The following is a 21,417-nucleotide window of genomic DNA, read 5'->3' on the forward strand; positions in this document are numbered from 1 at the left end:
GCTTCAAAATACAAAGTTTACCGTCAATATCTGTCTAATTGTTTGTTGTTACTCCGGTCGCGCCACTCCTTTCCCCGCGAAGTGGCTCCTTTTGCGCACATCTCTTTACTCGTGCAGCCTTCCTTTCTCTCTCTCAGCTACATAATGATGCTTTTTATCAACTGAATATGTGAGACTTCCACCAACAGCAAAAGGATCTCGTGTTTTTGTGGGTTTTTAATGTTCACAAGCACATTCCCGCTCACGGATTACTAAACTGCTGTTTTGACAAGTTATCAGATTGTCTAAAAATAGGTCATTTTTTAGTTTAGTATAACTCCGCTTTTACGTTGCCTATTAACAAAATTTAAAAACTGGGGTGTAGTTTATAATCTCATTTTTAAAGCTGAATTGAAACCGAAACCCAGGGAGGCGGAGTCTTGCTGCTACAGCGTCCCAAATCAGACCTGTTCAAAAGACGCGTATACTTGTCCATGGACCCCAGAGGTTTAATGTGACGTAGCCAATGAAACGGTCTATGGTTATGATAAACATTGTCACTATTTTTAGTTAATTGATAAATTATTGAAACAAATTGTAGATAGGCGTCCTAGCTACAAATTCTATCATAGGACATTTGTACATTTAATTTTTAATTTATTTATTTATAATTTTGTTCCTCTGTCTGGGCCCCATCCAGCCAATCAGGCCCTAGGCACGTGCCTACTTTGCCTTTGCGTTAATCCGGCTCTGAGGACACGGTGCTAGTGCACTCTCCTACAGCACCTTGACATGACTTCAATAAATGTTATGCAACATTTTGTGAACATCAATTTATTTGCATTTGTTTGTTATAAATGCCACTGTATAATTCTTGCTGTCAGTATTTGCAAGATATTGGTATTTGGGTCTGTACTGGTTAGACTTAAATGAGTTAAACCAAGGTCTATAGCCTTGGGTCAAAAACTATGAGCTATAAGTATATTGGTATTTTTATACTGGGAATCAGGAGTTATTTTAATGCTCATCTTGTTTCTTATTTATTTTTGTCCTGATTGTGCCCTGAGCAATTTTATGACTGAATAAAAACAAATAAAATCAACATAAATAGAAAAATCGTCCTAAATAATCGTGATCTCAATTTCAGTCACCATAATCGTGATTATTATTTTTGCCATAATCGAGCAGCCCTAACCCTTAGCTACTTTCTGTTGAACTTTATTCTAGATATTTCCTGCAAATTAGCAACAAAATAGCCATTTTCGCTCCGAACCTTTCTTTGAACGTTGTTTCAGCTGTCATCAAGGATATAAATGTTACAGATACAATGTACGTCACTGGCGCTTTAGCTCACCTAGTAAGCTAACTAGGTTAACTCTATGAAACGAACTAGTTAACTCTATGAAGACCTCTGCATGCCCCCTTGACATCTTACCCTCATCTTTGTTTAAAAGTGCTTTTCAGTCCATTGGTCCTAGCGTGCTCTCTATAATTAATGCTTCTCTGGTTTCTGGTCAGGTCCCTGCTTACTTTAAAAACGCTGTAATCCACCCGCTTCTTAAAAAACAGAGTCTCGACCCTTCTCTCCATAGCAGCTTCAGACCCATCTCTAAACTTCAGTTCATCTCCAAGATCTTTGAAAAGGCTGTGGCTAAACAACACACAGCTGCTCTTGATGAACATAACATCTATGATAGCTTCCAGTCAGGTTTTCGTAGAGCTCATTCTACCGAAACAGCTCTTCTTAGGGTCTCTAATAACCTTCTGAATCACAGTGATGCAGGGGACTGTTCTGTTCTGGTCCTGCTGGACCTGACTGCAGCCGTTGACACTGTTGACCATCACCTGCTACTGGAGAGGCTGAGAGACTGGGTAGGCCTATCAGGGTCTGCTCTGGAGTGGTTCTCCTCTTATCTCTCTGAGCGCTCCTTTTCTGTGGCCGTCTCCAAGTTTAGGTCCTCCACCACCTCTCTTACCCATGGTGTCCCACAAGGTTCTGTGCTGGGGCCTCTGCTCTTCCTCCTCTATCTGCTTCCTCTTCAGCACATGCTGAGCTCCTTCAAAGGAATCTCCGACCATCTTTATGCAGATGACATCCAGCTACAGTATACATCTCCTTTAAGCCCCATGAGATGTCTAAGCTGCAGCTGTTACACACCTGCTTAGACTATCAAAACCTGGATGGCTGGGAGCTTTCTACAGCTGAATGAAGATAAGACTGAGATCCTCATCTGTGCCCCAGACAAGCTGGTTCCCAAAGTCAGAGACTCTCTTGGTCAGCTTGCTTCTCACACCAAGCCTTCTGTCAGGAATCTTGGCGTGACCTTTGACCCAGCTCTCACCCTGGATCCTCATGTCAGTTCTCTTGTTCGCTCTTCCTTCTTCCATCTCAGGAACATTGCTAAGCTGAGTCCCATTCTGTCCCGCTCTGAACTTGAGACAGTTATCCACACCTTCATCTCCTCACGCTTAGACTACTGTAACTCTCTTTTCACGTGTCTGAGCAGAACCTCCCTGAACCGTCTACAGGTGGTTCAGAATGCCTGTGCTCGGCTTCTGACCAAGTCCTCCAAACACACCCACATCACCCCGCTTCTCCTCCAGCTTCACTGGCTGCCAGTCAACTTCAGGGTTCATTTCAAGATCCTGGTTCTGGTCTATAGGGCCTTACATGGACAAGCACCATCTTACATTGGTGATCTTCTTAGTCCCTACACCCCCAGCAGGTCCCTGAGGTCCAGTGATCAAAGCCTACTGGTTGTGTAGCACACCAGGCTAAAGACCAAAGGTGACAGATCATTTGCTGCTGTGGCCCCCAGACTCTGGAACTCTCTTCCCCTGAGCCTGAGATCAGTGGACTCAATGGTCTCCTTTAAAAAGCAGCTGAAGACTCACTTGTTCAAGCTGGCTTTTGTATGACCTTCTTCACCACTCTCTCTTTATTCTGCTCTCCCCACCTATTCCACCTTCCTCAGGAACCACTGATTTCCTGCTTTCCTATTCTCTCTCCTTCTTAACATTTTTTATCACAATTGTCTCTTTTTGCTCATTTTAAATATATTTTCAAACATTTTCTAAATGCTTTTTATATTTTTACATTTTTTGTTTTTGTGAAGCGCCTCGTGATTTTTATCTTGAGAGGCGCTATAGAAATGATATTTTCTTCTTCTTCTTCTTCTAAGACGTCGGACTCCCGTGCAGAAGTCCTGGGTTCGATTCTGGATGTGAACATAAGTTTATTTAGAGTTTATTTTTTACATTAATGTTTTTTTTTTTTTACAGTAAGATGCCCAAAATTTTATTTGAGACTCGCCGAACGGCATTGAATTCACAGATAAAAAAGATATGGGTTCAACTTTCATTTTGGAACAATTTTTCAAGCAAGAGAAGCGAATGATCTGAGCATGCAGGAGGACTGACCCATCTTAAACCATTGTCAGCTGTGCTGAAGAGAAAGGTACAGAACCAAATTATTTAATTAGCTGCACGTTCTCCTGTCCTCCCCCCCCCCCCCCCCCACACACACACACACACACAAGGGACTGTCTCAGCTGTTATTTTCGTTAAGGAGTGTACACGTACAGCATGCGCGCCTCGTGCACGAGCCTACTATTGAAGCTGCCGTTAAGCTTTTGGCCTTTGGGGGCAATCGCGAGCATAAAAATTCAAAACTCCGTAAAGTCCCTTTAAGAGAGCGAAGCAATTGGGGCCGTGACCGGAGATCCAGCATGGAGGACTGGGCTGGGCTTATTACACCAGAACCCCCCCACACACACACACACACACACACACACACACACACACACATCAGTATGTGAAGAGCATTTCAAGCAATATGGCAAAAATACTCCAGAAAAACATTTACTCCCTTAAACTTAACTGTAGTTTTAACTGAAACAACAGAATGTGTAATTAGAGGATTTTACTCTCAGTCATTGAAAAAAATCTGGCCAGATCTACCACCAAAGCACTGCTGTTAGCAAGTTGAATACTGAAAAAACAGAAACTGAAAAAGTAATTGCATTAGATGTTCTGCCTCTAAAGAACAGCAGCGTGGAGATGGAGGGATAACTGGGAGAACAGTAGGAGTTGGTTTCAGTTTTCCAGACAGCTGCCAAGCTAAACTCCAGACTCTGTGGGTGAGAAGCCCTCCTTCGGCTCCATCGGCCTGCAGACTCATTTTTGTTTAATGAAGAAATACAAGCCCTAACATCCACCTGAACAATGCTGGCCCAATTATCAGTCTGTGGAAGGAAAACTATTCAACACTACATAACCAAATGTGTGCAACAACTGCAGAGAAATAAATTAGATGAATAGAAATCGTTGGGATTCCTAAAAAGCACAAACTGTTTTCCAGCTTGCTCAATAAAACCAAACATCCAACAGAGAACCCTCCTGATTTCAGTCATTACATTTAAGTTTTTCAATCCAATGAGCTACATTTACGATCAATTTTCCTGAGAAGAATCCAGTAAAAGCTCATTTTCTAAGAAGTGAAAGGCAAACAGAGGCTGTCACACAGACACTCACTGATCACAATGTCAACGATGACTAACAGCTTTTCTTAGATAGAACCTTTCATTAAGATTATTTAATGCCACAAGTGTGGTGATGTTGCCAAAATATCACTTTGGACTACTCTAAAAATATTGTTCCAGTTATTACATAAGTCACATTTAAAAGGCATTTGTGATGACTCCACAGAGCATAGGAGCCTAAAGGAATACCAGACATTTAAACAGCCACTATGAAGTGGAGTTGTTCCATCGCTAAAATGAAACACACACTTTAATGTCAGAAACAAAACTGATCCACGATCTGTTAGCGTTTTATCATAATTCTAATGCTAAAGGTTCTGCTAAATCAGGCTGAATGTAAAGCCAAGCGGACCCTGCTGGGTCTGTGCACCAGTCTCTGCAGGCCGGAGGCGCTAACGCTCATGTGAATCCCAATGTGCTGCGGGGAGGTGGCGGTAGGCTGTGCACAAGAACGTGCAACCTCACGTCACTAGTTGTGCGATGTCATCGTATATAACAGGCTCATCATTAGGCCATGTGCAGGATTACTGTCCTGGTTTTAGCAGAACAGTTTCTCCAGTCTGCACCGGAAACGGCGCTCCTCCCCTCCTTGACTCAAAGGTCACCAGCTGCATTTCCAAAAATGTTTTACCACAAACTGTTAAAATCGTTTAGCTTCCTTATATGATCATTTATAAGACAATCTAACTGCTTAATGAGGTCTTCAAACCTGTCACTTCTTATTTTGTATACCCACCGCCACTTACGGAGTGCACCGTTTTAAGAGCAGGCAGTTAACCTGACATGAATATTTGTGTATGTGAAAACCAAAGCATGCATGGGTAGAACATGCAAACTCCATTCAGAAAGGCTGCAGTAGGGTTTTGAACCAGCAACCTTCTCACTGCGAGGCAACAGTGTTCCCTAATGCACCACAATACACTTGGTTCAGAGTTTTATAAAAATCAGCAGTAAAGGTAATTGTGTTGTAAACCCGTCCCATGTCAGAGTGAAATAAAGTTATTTCTTATAAAATCATAATCTGCTTTTATTTAAATTTAAAAAATCTAAAACAACTATAGCATAAGGCAGCAGGTTCATAGTCTTTCTAGACTATAGAAGCTAACCATTAGCTTTAGCATTAGTGTCTCCACAACACTACAGAACGCTATCAGGCTTGTGCTCTTTGTGGAGATGAAACATCAACGTCGCAAAGCAAACAGTCTGGTAGAGTTGTGTTGCTGTTGTTAGAACTCTCCAAATCCTGTCGTCTTCTGATCAACTCTGAATGTGCTAACTTCTAGCTCCTGAAAAAGGAGTGCTAGAGCTCCTTTCCCCACAGAGATGGACTCACAAAGGCATTCATTTATACTAGAGAGCACAACAGATGTGTACTTGGTCTTTAAGACAATGTGTTTCCTATTACTCTGTTACAAACCAACTTTTGTTATGACTATTAGCATTATTTACTACTATTATTTGGCTGCATCTGTCAGACTTCTAATATAGAAACTTTGATTTCAGTAGCATGAACATGTTGCCGCGTGGTTTAGGACAGATCCCAGGACAATCGTCAGTAAAACGACAACAATTAGCATTCTGCTAGCATTTCAAATCAAGAGTGAATCCTGAGAAACTTCATCAGTTCAACATCAACTGTGAATAAAACTGAAACTATTTAATTTAAGTTTCAACATTTCAGAAAGATGAACCACGATTTGGAAAATGTGTCCCATCCAACTAATAATCAGCATGCTAAATCATAAACACTGGCTAGTTTCTTTAGCTACGCCTATTAACTTTTGATTAACATCAAACATAATACAATGCAGTACTTACAATACAGTTTTGTCAAATATTGACTATTTTTGTCCGGACAAGCTATAGTGACACCACAACTATTTATTTTTTATCAATTTGATAAAACTCTGATTTTCAACACGTCATTACACCACCACCATGCAAATTGTAATGAAACATTAACTGAATTAATAGTTACGTAAAAATAGTTTACAATACTAATTTTCTCCAGCAATCCTCAAGCCACTATCTGGTTTATGTTTATTGTCCAGCAATAATTAAGACAAACTGACCCTCTTGGGTCCAACTTCTTCAGAAGAGGTCTACTCTGTAATATCCTGGTTCTACTGCAGAACAGGATCTCAGCTGCAATGATCAAAAACATAAAGAATGAATCAATGTGTCACGTTTCTATTTCATATTAAAGAATCATCACAGTGAACAAGCGGAGGAGTCGTATTTATCTGGGCAACTTCATCGTTTTCATAGAAATGAAAACTTTTTCCGATGTTTTGATCTTTGTCTTTTACAACAAGCCTCCGTCAACAAGATAACACAAATCCACTTCCACTTGCTGTCCTGCTTTTGTGTCGCCACTCAGTCTTTATCCTCACTAGCAACTCGAACAATAGTTTGCAGTTTGGGAGTGTTCTTCAAAAATTGCCTCAAAATTGGATAGATTTGCAGTCTGTGCTCAGAGTAAAATATGACTGAAATGTAAAACCATCATTTTAGCGTTTGACCTGAATTTCTCTGTAGTTTGATTGTTGCCCATTTTATTGCTCAGCTCTAGCAGCTATAATCAATGAGTTTTACTTTGTGCTTCATGGAGAAAAGTCACTTAGCGACCTCTCGGTATCACCACTCGTTGTGAAAGTGGCAACTCAAGCTGTGCTGATCTGTTCGCTGCTTCTTCCCTGACCTCCTTAACTAAATCCCACATCACCCAGGAAAGGTGGACGCCTCAACTCCGGGTTTCTCCACCACGACACAAACCATTCTGAGCGCTAGGCGAGTGCTGTGCCACGAGACCAGCAGGTAACACACCATGACGGGGAGGGTGGGGCTCCTCTGAGTCTTCAATTGCTGTCTGGACTCTCAGAGAGAAGCCACATATTGATCTCGCCGTGGCAGTGCAAACACTTAATGCACTCCTTCATATCACAGCTGATCTTTAGAAGATTTTTACATGTGCATAAAAGCATGAGCTGTTTGCATCTTAAGATGCATCATATCTGCAAAATCCCATAAAAGGCAGGTTCAGAGCTAGCGCCAGCTTGCTGCTGCCTGCACACGTGATCAAACACACAAACCTGTCATAATTTCATGCATCTGTCCCACTGACCTAAAGAAGCTCTCATCTACTCATTTATTAATTTGACCAAGCTTTAGAGATCCTATGGGACTGGGCTTGGCTCTGTGACACTGGATCCATAACACACCCCCACACACACACGCACGCACGCGCGCACACACACACACACACACACACACGCGCACACAGTGAGGGAGAGTCACATTTAAATTTTCAAAGCTGTGTTGCTGAGGCAGCGAGGTTACATTAGCTAGTCAAACACAACGTTCACAAAGGACGTCCAGATCATATACACATCAAAGAAATGTTACAGATGTAGTTTAGAAAGTACTACAGAGCACTTTAAACACTGTGACAGGAGTATAAAGTGAAACTCATTCTAGTTTGCATGTGTATGTGGATTCCGGTGTGACAGAAAACAGTTCAGATACAACGTGCCATTTTCACAACTTTCCTGTGTCCTTTTCTGCTGGGACAACATCAAAATGCTGACCCTAGTCTATTTGGACACTGGTGGAGATTTATATTAGATAGGTGGAAATGTTTGAGCCACACATTTGCATCAGAATACGGACTGTATTCTCCACTGTACACTCCACCTCCCTCACTCGTTCAAATCTGGGCTAACATCAGAATTTAACCATAGGCTCTATCAAATCCAAATGGCTCATAGAAAACATAACTGCAACAGCTCAGTAAGCAAATAAGCTGCAATATTTGGATGCATTTACTGCATGGGTTGCAAATTGGCACCAAACAGCTTTTGTTTTCATTTCAGATCTCTGTGGTTAGGAATCTGGACCAGACGGACGTCACGCCAAACTTTAAATGCCTGCTGAAGGCGTTGCACGCTTTATTGTGACATCTACTTATGAGATGAATGACTTGTTTACGTTTTTTCTTTCTGCAAAGCAATGCATGTTCTTTGGTCTGTGGGAGGAAATGACATGCATGCATGGAGGGAGCACGCCAACTCCATGCAGAAAAGTATGAATCTTGTAGCTGCAAGGTAACTGTGCCAGCCTACAGCCAAATATTTGTCTAGTAATGACTCGCTTTGAATAGCATCATGTAGTTTATGTAAATCACAAATCCCAGAAATGACAAGTTTAGTGAACCTGGTGAGTTGCAAAAACCACCAGTAGGATGAACAATGCAGCAGGTCAAACGGTCCAGCCTGGAAAGAGGGGGTGTGTCTGTTTCTCTCATTTAGTTCCTTAGAAATACATCAAACATCGTATGATGGGTAAATTATTTGAAGAAGCAGGTGATCACAGGTTATTGCTGCTCTACTCATTATGCCTGGAGCAGAAAAAAAGTAACTGCATCTGTGCCCTACTTGTTTTGTTTTCCACCAACCTGCACACAAAAGGCACCAGAACTACAACAGGTGAATAATTCAACACAAACTGTAACTCAATCCTCTCATCGTGGCTTTTTGGAAATGATGGAAATTTACCCAGTGGTGGCTTCTAAAGGAGGCAGTGAACCCACTGCTCAGGAGGGTCATCACCATGGCAGCAAAGATTTGGGGTGAAATGAAGGAATCTCCCCTGATCAGTTTAACCACTACCCAGCCATGGTGTTGATGGTAGGATGGAAATCCACGTGAGGAGGTGTAAACACCGACTTCTGGTAATTTCCCGCTAAGCTGGTGCTTTAAATAAACGTTACATCACACGCACCTGAAATAGTCCCACAAACCGACCTCTGTTGCTCTGGATCGTGACTGCCAGTCCTTCCAGAGGAAAATGATGGCATTTAAAGTAATTCTGTCATTGGTTTAAAGAAAAGAGAAAATATGGGCGTTTCTGAAGCGCACGGCTCTTCTCCAGACTTAAAATGAAACTTGCAAACAGCTCCAGCGGCTGACGTTGGTCCTAAATGTTGCTTCAGAGGAGTCTAGGACCACTCTCTGAAACATCACCGAACAATACACATGCTTACATAAACGCATTTGAGGCGTTCAAACGCAGAGGTTGATGCTCCGCTCAGACACAACTTTATCGATCGGTAAAATAACACCATGGCTCGTCACGTATGAGCATAAAAACTGATTGCTGACACGTCAGGAATTCTCCATTTAGCAGCTCGAAGCGCAGCATTTAGCTTCAGCCAGGCTAATCAGAAGCTAGCGTTAGCCGAGGCTACTAGCAGCCGGAGTGTCCGTTTACTTCTTACCTTCGGCGCTCTCACAGATGTTCTCGTCGTCCCGTTAAGTTTCCCGAGGAGTACGAACATGTAAAAAGGGGATTTAAATTCAGAATCACTCATTTTTAACTTTTGAACATATTCGCAGGTAGCTGTTAACACAGGATCTCTAACCGGACCACTAACGACAAAGTAATTCCTCCACCACTTACAACGTCCAACAGCAGCGTGAGCCCGCCCCTCTAACAAGTTAGTCCAATCACAGAACCGGGATAGCCTAAAGGGCAGGGATGCTAACCAATGGCAGCACCCAGGGACCTTGACTGATTTTACCCAGTAGAGTAAACACCAAATGAGAGCAGTGTGAAACATGCTCTTGCCAGCAGCCAATGAGTGTGGCTCAGGGGCAAAAGTGGCAGGTGCTTCTGGGGCGGCCTCACTGGCTGAGTGAGGTCATCCTGGATGATGTAAACCACACGTCATTAATGATGCCAAGAAACACACAACACAGCTGTTATACGATTTAAAACTTTAATATTCCTCAGATTATAAAAACACAAGATCACTGTAAAATGCAAACATTTGAGGAAACCCTGGAACCCATAAACACGTACAATCAATCTGAATGATGAATGTAACACAAAACCTCACTAGAGAGACCGACCTTTTCTTGTTTTACAGTATCATAGAAAAAAAACTGCAAACTCTGTTAGCCCAATTTATTTCTGTATGATTCCCTTCTCATCAAGGGTTGCTGTGTGTAAATTAAAACTGTAACTTAAAAATATTGTACAAGGGATTGAAAGATTTTTAATAATGAAAATATGAGAAGACGCCTGTCAATGTGACACAACAGTTTCTTTTTAACGCCGTCTCCTGTCTGGACTCCTGCTACGTCGTCGCCCACCACCCCTGTGAAAAAACAGAAAAAAAGATAAATATTGTATTCCACTACATAAAGAAGATAGATTACATTTGTTGGCATTTTTTTAACTGACTGAATAAAAAGTAATGGAAAAACAATTAGAGGAATGTTATTTATAGCAACATTCAAAAGCTGTGCTGAGTTCACATTCATACAGTAAAAGATTTTTTATTTCTTGCCTCCTTTTGTTCTTGGGGGGGCCTCTGACAAACGCCCAGTCGACACTGATAGTCTGGCCCATCAGATCCTGACCATTGAGACCTTCCATGGCTGCCTGTGCCTCTTTGTATGTCTCATACTCCACCAGCGCATAGCCCTGAATATTGGTGCAAAAATCATATAGATAAATAAATTATATTTAAAAACAACGATTTCTAAAGATCCATGGTCTCTTAAACCCAAAAATTTCTAAAAGTGCATGAAATATTGTAGCATTGCTATTGTAGCATTGTTGTGTGGAGGAGTACAAGGTGTGTGTGAATGGATGTAGGGTTGTCACGGTAACCGGTATAGCGGTAAACCCCGGTAAAAAAGTTGACAATAAAAATAACCGTCCAGTTTTTAAAAAACTAAATTATCTCGGTGGGTTTACCGTGGCCGCGGTTTTGGCGCGGTGACCCTTACCAGCCACCGTCGCTTCAGCTGAAGTTCCCGCGGCGCGCACGCGCACTTTTTAGTTTTCAACGGCACCAAAACTTTGAAGCTGAAATAATGGCCGAAGGAGGAGACGGCAGCGCCCAGGACATCCATCAGCCCTCAAAGAAGACTAAATCGGAAGTATGGGCATATTTTGGATTTCTGAAAAATGCTGAGGGACAGTTAATAGAAGACGGCTATCCCGTTTGCAGAACGTGCAGGAAACAAGTGTCTGCAAAAGGCAGCAACACTTCGAATCTAATGGCACATCTGCGTGACCATCACCCACGTCCCTACAGCCAGTGCAAGGTAAGTTGACATTAGCATTTTAGCTTAAATGCATGACATGAGGACTTTTGGTTGAGGGAGAATGCAACGAGTCACTATATACTGCAGCCGCAGCGTCCTCTGCCAGCATTTAAACCGTGTCACGGACACCCTGTTGCTGGATGAAGCATCTTATTTGTTGATGATGAAGAGAAATATACAATTAGTTCCTTGTCATTGATTTGTTTACTTATTCAATGCCATTTATACTTGAACATTTGGATTTGATTACATAGTGTGGTAGTTATTTTAGTAATTTGTTTAAAGTGGCTATTTATTTTAAATACATATTTTTTAAGGTTGACTTGTACAGTGCTCAAGTCAAGTGTGGACTGGAGTTTTAGATTTTCATTTTGATAATGAAGAAAACAAGTATATGAGAAAACAAGTGGTGTTTCTTTGATTTGTTTACATATTGTTTATGTTTTGAATGTTTGGATTTGTATAATTTAAACCTGCACTGACTACTGTAACATGTTCCAGAAAAATAAGCTATTTGTTCCTTTACTTGTGAAAAGTTGCACTTTTGCTAAGGCTTTGTGTTATTTTAGGTTTAATAAACACTGTTAAACCTTTTCAAAACTATTTCAGTTTGTGTGGAACAGGACTATCAATGCTTTCTGAACATATGCAACACCGTTTAAAAAATACAGCGATAATACCGAAAACCGTGATAATTTTGGTCACAATAACCGTGAGGTTAAATTTTCATACCATGACAACCCTAAATGGATGCATGACCACTGAAGCGTAAAGCGCTATTTTTTAAATTGATTATGAATTTTAAGTCTTTAAACACATAATGCACGAACATTCTGTTTAACACCAAATAACCAGCAATAAAAATGGCCAATGAAAATGCAAATTCATGATTTGAGATTACTACCGAAGTAAGGCAATGCTGCCACCTTGTGGCTGAGAAAGATATTAGCATCTACCTGAACTACTCTTCCTTACAGCTTGTTTAGGGTTGTCACTGTAACCGGTGTAGCGGTAAACCCTGGTAAAAAAGTTGACAATAATAACAACTGTCTTGTTTTTAAAAACTATATTATCTCAGTGGGTTTACCGTGGCTGCGGTGTAGGTGCGGTGACCCTTACCAGCCACCGTATCATCTGCTGAAGTTGCCAGCGGCACATGCACGCTTTGTTGTTTACAACCAAAACTTTCTTGAATCTAAAGCTGAAATAATGGCCAAAGGAGGAGACGGCAGCGTTCAGGACATTTATTATCCCTCAAAGAAGACAAAGTGGGAAGTACAGGCATCTTTTGGATATTTGAAGAATGCCGAGGGACAGTTGATAGAAGATGGCTATCCTGTTTGCAGCACGTGCGGAAAAGGTGTCTGTGAATGGCAGCAACGCTTCAAATCTCATGACACTTCTGCGTGACCATCACCCACAACTCTACAATCAACGCAAGGCAAGCTAACGTTAGCGTTTTAGCTAAGATGCGTGATCCGAGGATTTGGGTTGAGGGAGAATGCAATGAGTCGCTATATAAAGCAGCCGCAGCGCCGCTACCTGCATATAAACAGTGTCACGGACACCCCCATGTTGAAATGACGCTATGCATTACGGGGCTCCCAGGGGCAGATAAGAGTTGGTCTCTCTCCGAGAATAATTATGAATTTCTTCCCGAAAAACTTCCCGATGATTTTCCCAAATCTGCAAAGCTCACTGGAAGGACACAAACCAAGGACGTTTTCCTGATATACAGGGTTTATTTAGTTGTCTGAAAATGTAACACGTTTAAAAAAATACCACAATACCGAAAACCATGAAGATTTTGGTCACAACCCCAGTGTTAACTAATGGTAAATGGCCTGTATTTGATATAGCACCTTCTAGAGTCCTGGAACCCCCCAAGGCGCTTTACAACACAATCAGTCATTCACCCATTCACACACACATTCACACACTGGTGGGGATGAGCTACGATGTAGCCACAGCTGCCCTGGGGTGCACTGACAGAGGCGAGGCTGCCGAGCACTGGTGCCACCAGTCCCTCTGACCACCACCAGCAGGCAACGTGGGTTAAGTGTCTTTCCCAAGGACACAACGACAGCGACAGACTGAGCGGGGCTTGAACCTGCAACCTTCCGATTATGGGGCGAGCACTTAACTCCTGTGCCACCGTCGCCCCACTAATACCACATTTATCGGCAAGACTTGTACCAACAGCTAAAGGGAAGTAGTGCTAGAATAATATCCTGATTCTTACTTAAGTCTTTATCACTTAGGAATTCTTGGTGTATCTTTGATCATTTAATTTAAAAAACATGCCTGGGCAACAAAATTATTTAAACAAAGATCAACAGAAACTACGTATTTACATTTTTATTCTATCAAAAAAGCCAAAAAGTGAAACACAAATTCGCTGACAGCTTTGTGGTTTCCTGTCCTTACCTTCAGATAGCCTGTTCTACGATCAAGGTTGAGATGCAGGTTTTTGATTTCTCCAAACTCTGAAAACTTGTCATGAATGTCTTCCTCAGTGGCTTCCTCGTGTACACCGGTCACAAACAGGATCCAGCCCTCCACAGCTGCACAAAAAAGGAACTCAGTTCAAATAAGCAGCCACCAGTGAAGCAACACTACAAAAATCTACTGTAAAATGACAATTTTGACTTTTAAAAATACTTATCGAGTTGCAGCAAAAGGGCAAGTTTAATAGAATAAACTCAAGAGGCAGTCTAGAATTTTGTTCCAATTAGGGTTGTGCTTGTGAATAAGTAAAGTTAACATAAGCAGTTCAAGCGTGAACAATGATGCAGAAAACACGTAGAGAGCAAGTCTGGAACTTACATCTCTGAGGACCTGGCTCATCCCCGTCTTGTTCCACTGTATCATAGTCCTCTTTAGCTCTGGACCTGGCTCCCTCCTCTGGAATTCACAACAACAAAAAGGATTAAATACATTAAATACAAAAACAAAAGGCTCTGTGGGGTCCAGTTGGGAGAGCCAATGCTCAGTTCACACTGTGCAATTTTCGGCCAAATCCCTCATCGCGAGCAGAATCGTGACAATAAACGGTGAACGCGAGGAGGATTTGCTGTGGACATTCAGTGCGACTGGCACTGTGACAGCTTTTGAACCGTCTCACAACCAAAGACAGCCTCCAACAGTCTTTAAGCACTGCTCGAACACCTACGACTCTGCAATCGACCAACAAAAACACACCTTTGGGATTTCACAGCAACACTCTGCTTCTCTGAGCTTCGGCTTCAATTGATGCGGATTACAAACTACACTAGGGCTGCTCAATTAATCAAATTTTAATTACAATTATGATTTGGGTTTTGAGTAATAATAAAGACAAAATGGGCCAATTACTTGCTCCTCCCTTATGCACTGCTCTGAGATACAAATTAAGTGCACCTCACACACGGTCGACAACTTAGCGACTTTGTCGCTATTCCTAACAGCTTTTCAGACCCCTTTCTTGACTTCTTATCCTGAAAGTATCTAGTGAACAACTTAGTAACATTTCTGATAACGCTTGGCTACTTTCTGTGGAACTTTGTCGTTGATATTTCCTGCAGGTTAGCAAAACATAAGGAAAGGGAAGGAAGTGCGCATGTACTGTGTCGACTGTTTAATCATAAACCTTTCTCGATGGATCTCACTCGCTAAAACATCTATTTTACAAGGTAAGTAAACTCAAGACACAGCGACCCGTATATGAAAAGGGTTTATATTTTATCAGAGCTACAAATAATTGTTCAAATCATCTCTGAGCAACAAATTGCATCGTGCAAGGAGGCAAGACGACTCTCCCTTGCCCTGCCTCCAACATGCCTCCATCTAAAAAGGCTAGGTTATCCAGAGTTATCTGCTATAGGCTTAGACTGCTGGAGGACACACTGACCACTTTCCACACTCTATTACTTTCTTGTACAATCTGTTCTTTAACTGTATTATTTCCTGCAATTTCAACTGTTAACTTTATTTTTTCTCTAAGTATTTTTCTCCCCAGAAGAAGCTACAATGATGTTCTGCTGAGCTGTGGTGGCCTCATGGAGGGGGCCATCGTCTTGAACACTGTTGCTAACCACTTAATCATTATCTCTCCTGATAACACTTTACTTCCCTTGACATTGAATGTGCTACTACTAGTTTATCCGTGTAATTATAGATTCACTAGGATAAATACAATAAAGCTTATCTCTCACCAAATAGAGTATTTACTAAGAAATCACAATGCAGCCATAGAAACACTACTTGGTGTGTGTGTGTGTGTGCCTGCTCTGTCTTCTCGATCCCCAGTGAGTCATGGCGGATGGCTGCTTATACTGAGCCAGGATCCTCTGGAGGTTTCTTCCTGTTAAAAGGGAGTTTTCCTCTTCACTGTCACTGCATGCTTGCTTAGTATGAGGATTGCTGTAAAGTCACTGACACTAGTCAGTGACTCGATCCAATTTGCTTGGTTCCTTATATAGGAAACTGTTTTCTGACTGGCTTAATGAACTGACCTGTATTGGAATGTTTATTATGTGAAGTGCCTTGAGACGACTCTTGTCGTGATTTGGCGCTATATAAAAAAAACTTGAATTGAATTGCTGCTGTACACAGACACACACACACACACACACACACACACACACGCACGCACGCACACACACACCTCTGCTGACAAGACTAAATAATTATTAGGTTGTAGATCTTCTCCACAACAGATGTTTATATGTTTCCATTTATTTTTATATTACAGATGTTTGCACTGTATAGCCCTTGTCAGTCTTTGCAGTAGTTTTTACATCAAATTAGGTCTGTATTGGGTAGGACTACACAATTTTGGTTATAAACTATAAGTAGGTGTGTTGGCTCTTTTACCTGAGGGATCGGGGATTGTGTGTGTGTGTGATTATCTTGTTTCTGTCTTTTTTCATTTATTTCTCTTTTCCTGATTGCGCCCTGTGCAATTTTATGACTGAATAAATAACAACTAAAATCTATGTTAATGATAGTCATGAATAATCTATTTCATTTTCAGTCAAAATAATCATGATAATTATTTTTGCCATAATTGTGCAGCCCTCAACTACACACCAGTTTTTATTTTTATTAATAGCCAAAGTTAAGTTACACTGAAAATAATTAAACTACCTTTTTTAGACAATCAGCTGAATTGTGAAAACTGTTATTCTGTGGTCTGTGAGAGATGATGTGCTCACAAACATAAAAAATAAACCACAAAAACATGAGATCCCTTTGCTGTTGGTGGAAATCTCACATGTTCAACTAATAGGAATGGTTCAGTAGCGTTTTGTTGCTGAGGGACAGAAGGATGTGGGTGACAGTGGGGTGTCACAGGGCAGAGCTGAGGAATGAACAGTGAGACAGAATTCATGGGAAAACTTTAGATATTGGAGCGATCTCAGTTTGTTACTTCTCTGTAGTTTAGTGGGTTTTTTATGTATAAGGAGGGTGAGAGGGACGTATGTCCAGCAGACAGATCAGCTGTTTAGCTGGAAGATTAAAGGAGACCCAGAGCTGGAGTGTGAGGACAAAGCGATGATTTCAAAAATGAGCCTTCCTCTTTGAGGAAGATTAGATGGGCCATGAGCTGACTAAAAACAAGTCTTAATGGTGGTGCTATTTAGAACTGCAGCTATCGAATATTTTTGTAACAGAGTACTCTATCGAATCTTTTATTGATTAATCGAGTACTCTAATTAATTACTCTTTTGCGTTTTTAAAGCATTACATCAAATAGCATGTTATAAAATATGAAAGACCTCTTGAAATGAGAAAGCAATTGCCAGTTATTCTTCAAGTTTTATTCAAAATTAGTTTTCAAAACTTCAGCACTTCAACTTTACTTCACAGTAAACAAATGCGAGCGGCTGCGACCCAAACAGCACCAGAACCGCTCACGGTGCATGCGCAAACATGTCTCGCCAGCTTTTTCCCTATTAACACACGTTCGTTTTAATTTCTACACTTTTTTTTGTCTCACACTAACAAGGATTGTCGAAAGCATGTTTGCCGTGGTTATGTCAAATTATACTGATCAGAAAACATTTATTTACTTTCTTTCGTTTTCCTCCGCCACTCATAAATACCTGTCCTCCTGCAGCAATCCTGAGGGACAACGGACATCAATAACAACACAGTAAAAAGTCCAAGGTGTTGTAAAAACTGCTATTTTTAGCACATTTTAAGTCCGACGTGTTGCTACCAGACGTACGGTGTGAGCTGAAACTGAGTGCTACAAATGAAAAAGTCCCACAGTGTCCGCAGAATATATAGAAATACAGGCTAAAATGCATTATCTTGTAGAGGCTCCGAGTCCGCTTGCAGAAGTGACATTTACATGTGGATGTTTCCTGGTCAGGTGCTGCAGCATGGAGGATGTGGTGTTGTGGTAGGCTAAATCCATTTTACAGTATTTACACTGGAGTACGTTTTCCGCCTTACGACGTGAAAATGGTCCCACACTTTTGACATTTTGTGTCTTTTTCACACTCCACCGGGGTCCACATTGTCCGCCATGGCTTAAAAGAAAGTTAAGTTGCGTTCGCTACTCGCGTGTGCATTCAGTGCAGTGTGTATGTGCGTCACTTATTTCGGTCCGGGTGAAACATGACCACGGGCGATTGCAAAGCCATGAATTAATTAAACATGAATTAAACGAAGCTTCGAGGCAGAGAATTTGACTCGAGGATTTTTTGTACTCGAATTATTCGAGGTACTCGAGGAATCGTTTCAGCCCTACTGCTATTTATTTATTTTTACTCTTTTCAGCTTTGTTTTGATTAGCTGTCTGTTTACTGAGTATGCCTTCAGGGGATGCGCTCAAGACGTAGTGTGTCCTGCTGGTGCATGACGTTTAGCAGTCTGGCTCACCGAAACCTTTCACAGTACAGTGTGTCATCCCACTGGAGTTCTCTCAGTGTGACATGAGCAATCCTGTGTGATGACCGAAAAACGCTGTGTGATCCCGGCTAAAAGGACATGGCTGAAAACTGTTAGCTCACCTAAACCAAAGCCTCGTCCTTTTCTCTTCTTGGCCTTCTCTTTCAGCTTGTGGATGCTGTCTGCAGACAGAAACATAAAATTAAAGCCTGAAGATGATGCTGTGCGATGAAGGCAAATTCAATGATGATGATACAAACTCAATGTAGTTTCAATTTTAAGACATTTTAAGAAATAACTTCACAACTCTTTAATATGCCGTTTGTGCATTTGTTTTTAACATCGTCTTTATTCAGTCGTGTAAAATATGTTACTTATTGATTAAAAAACACGTTCCTAATTAACATTGAAGCTTAATAATGGGAGAAAACAAATCGAGTTTCAAAAAGTCTGAACTTTTTATGGTTCAAGCTACTTACTATAGGAACCTTAAGTGTGTGTTTGTTATCCGTTAGCTGCTAGCCAACTCCGTTCGTTGGTTTACTCTCTACATTAGCAGCAAAACACCCACACATGAACATTTAAACACTAAAACCGAACTTAGACGTGGTTTCCATATACTTTGAACCAACTAGCCACGCTGCTAACTCGCGCAGAGCGAATGAATCAACAGCTAGCTTACTTTATCTCGTTAGCTTGGGCCTGCTAACACGTAGCAAGGCGGTTGTTAATCTGGTGGTAACAGAAACATCAACGCGACATTATTTATACACCTGGATTAAGCAGCGCCTACTGCTTAACGCATAAGTAATAATATTACCATCACCATCCTCATCCATAGGAAAGTCTTCGCCTCCCGCCTCATGAAGGTCCAGTACGTCCGCCATGATTCCTCTGAGTGTGAGAAGATCTTCCTGGCTGCGGCTTGAAGCATGGGGCGGAACGTGGGCACAGGGCACATCCACACCATGAAACTTCCGTACCTGAAGGGGGCGCTATTTCCTATTGTTAGTGTGACTGTAGAAAAAGGTTTTCATCAATAAACAAACAACTTAGTAGATGTGGCTCGTGTATAAAACCATCCACACCTACAACCGCGCCCTAGCGTGTCGGGGACGCGCGCTGGAGCGCTTTAAATTGTCATGTTTCTGGTGTTAAAAAATGAACATAACTGAAAGATCTTTTAAAACAAACGGGATAGTAAAAACAATGCTGTTTTTCCAGATAAGCTGGACAAAATACATTACTGGTGATGAAGTCCAAAGATGAAATTACGGTAATACAAAAATACTAATGCATCAGCTGTAAAAGCATCCTAGATGATTTTATCTATTTTTAATGTAATCAACGGGACGTCGTTACGTGCATTAGCGCAACCTACTGATCTGTGGACCATCGAGACAAAAGGACAAATCATCGCGAATGAGTTCGCATTTGGAAAAAATAAATAAATGACACGCACTTTTATAGCGCCTTTTATTTTGATTTGCAAAAGAAAAAAAATAGACCAAAATAAGATAAAACAGACAAAAATCAGAATCATAAGGTTTTATTTCCATTTGTGCAAGAAACCACAACATTAGGAAATCGCTGCGGTACTTGGTGCAAAAAGAAAGATAAAAATAAGAAATTAGCAAATATAGGAAGTAAAAATATATCATGATAAAATAATTATTTAAGTGACAATAATTAGAGAAATGCTACTATACAAGGCAGTGTAGTTACTGATCAGTTCAGGTAGCAACAAATACAATACAGGGTCATGTGACTGGAACCAAGCAACTGGAGTGGGACCTAGGATTGTCATTCATGAGTCCAACAACAGAGGGTAAGAACTTGTTCTTGTGGCGAGAGGTTCTGGTCTGAATGGATCTGAACCTCCTGCCAGATGGGTGCGAGTTAAAAAGACTGTGTCCACTGTGACACAGGTCAGCTGTTTTCCAACAGCACGCCTCAATGTCCTGGAGGAGTACAGGTCCTGTATGAAGGGGAGTTTGCAGCCAATGACCTCCTCAGCATAGAGTGCAACATGCCACAGCTTCTTCTTGTCCCTGGTGGTGGCTCCTGTGTACCACACAGTGACAGAAGAGGTGAGGATGGACTTGATGACTGCGGTGTAGAACTACCTCACATCGACTGTGTTGGCAGGTTGAATTTCTTCAGCTGCATCAGGAAGTTTATCCTCTGCTGGGCCTTTTTTATGATGGAGGTGATGGTGGGCTCCCACTTGAGGTCTTGGGTGATGATGGAGCCCAGGAAGCGACATGAGTCCACCAACTTGGGGAGTGTCAGACAGGGTTATGGGGGGAAGTGGGGCTGTGTGCTTCCTAAAGTCCAAAACAACCTCCGCTGTCTTCTGGGTGTTTAGCATCAGGTTGTTGTGGCTGCACCAGGACACCAGCCTTGAAGCCGGGAAGTGTGGTATTTAATTATTTTGGGTTTATCACCCCAACATCACCCCAAGACATATATATATATTTATTTGTTTGTTCGTTAGTTTATTGTTTGTTTATGCGACTTGAAAGGCAGCGTGCACACCACAAATATTACATCAAAACAAACGGCTCAGCCGTGAAAAGTGTGGTTTATCAAGATTTTGGGGTGATCACCCCAATGTCACCCAATATTTATTTATTTATTTGTTTATTTATTTATTGTTGATATTTATATTTCCTTCAGTGTATTCTCTGACTGCAGCAGTAACATGTAAACTTCTGCAGTTTGTGTGTGTGTGTGTGTGTGTGTGTGTGTGTGTGTGTGTGTGTGTGTGTGTGTGTGTGTGTGTGTGTGTGTGTGTGTGTGTGTGTGTGTGAACAATATGAAGCCATTGCCCAATGATCAGTTAGCTAATATATTTATATTTTATAAATAAACGAGTTATTTTAATATGAATTTTATTTAAT

The 21,417-nt window shown here is 41.3% G+C and overlaps 2 protein-coding genes across 4 annotated transcripts in view; both read right to left on the bottom strand.

The window, feature by feature from the left end:
- The window catches only part of otud7b (OTU deubiquitinase 7B), a 72,332-nt gene extending 62,192 nt beyond the window's left edge, over positions 1-10,140 (bottom strand). Inside the window, exon 1 of one of the 2 annotated variants that reach the window (XM_015949746.3) lies at positions 9,796-10,140. The gene's annotated coding sequence lies outside the window, so the exon portion shown is untranslated. The remainder of the gene's footprint in view (positions 1-9,795) is intronic. The other variant, XM_015949745.3, reaches the window with a different exon arrangement.
- Positions 10,141-10,279: 139 nt separating this feature from the next.
- Positions 10,280-19,494, bottom strand: rbm8a (RNA binding motif protein 8A). Of its 2 annotated transcripts, none has more exons than XM_015949748.3 (6): positions 19,341-19,494; positions 18,637-18,696; positions 14,462-14,539; positions 14,063-14,199; positions 10,870-11,006; positions 10,280-10,677 (listed from the first exon to the last, which is right to left on the bottom strand). In XM_015949748.3, the coding sequence occupies exons 1-6, from the start codon at positions 19,399-19,401 to the stop codon at positions 10,629-10,631; spliced, it is 522 nt and encodes a 173-aa protein (XP_015805234.1). In that variant the 5' UTR covers positions 19,402-19,494; the 3' UTR covers positions 10,280-10,628. The 2 variants fall into 2 exon arrangements, with proteins under 2 accessions (XP_015805234.1, XP_015805233.1); XM_015949747.3 differs by having other exon boundaries at positions 19,335-19,493.
- Positions 19,495-21,417: the final 1,923 nt, after the last annotated feature.

Source organism: Nothobranchius furzeri, chromosome 5 (genome assembly GCF_043380555.1).
Source record: "Nothobranchius furzeri strain GRZ-AD chromosome 5, NfurGRZ-RIMD1, whole genome shotgun sequence".
Lineage (NCBI taxonomy): Eukaryota > Metazoa > Chordata > Actinopteri > Cyprinodontiformes > Nothobranchiidae > Nothobranchius > Nothobranchius furzeri.

Bases quoted from the DNA above. Each gene is read 5' to 3' on its own strand.
- rbm8a (XM_015949747.3), bottom strand. From the start codon at position 19,401: ATGGCGGACGTACTGGACCTTCATGAGGCGGGAGGCGAAGACTTTCCT. The intron at 14,540-18,636 runs GTGAGCTAACAG...TGTGAATTCCAG, and splicing joins AGGACGAGGCTTTGGTTTAG to AGGAGGGAGCCAGGTCCAGA. The intron at 10,678-10,869 runs GCAAGAAATAAA...GTTTTTTCACAG, and splicing joins CCCCCCAAGAACAAAAGGAG to GGGTGGTGGGCGACGACGTA.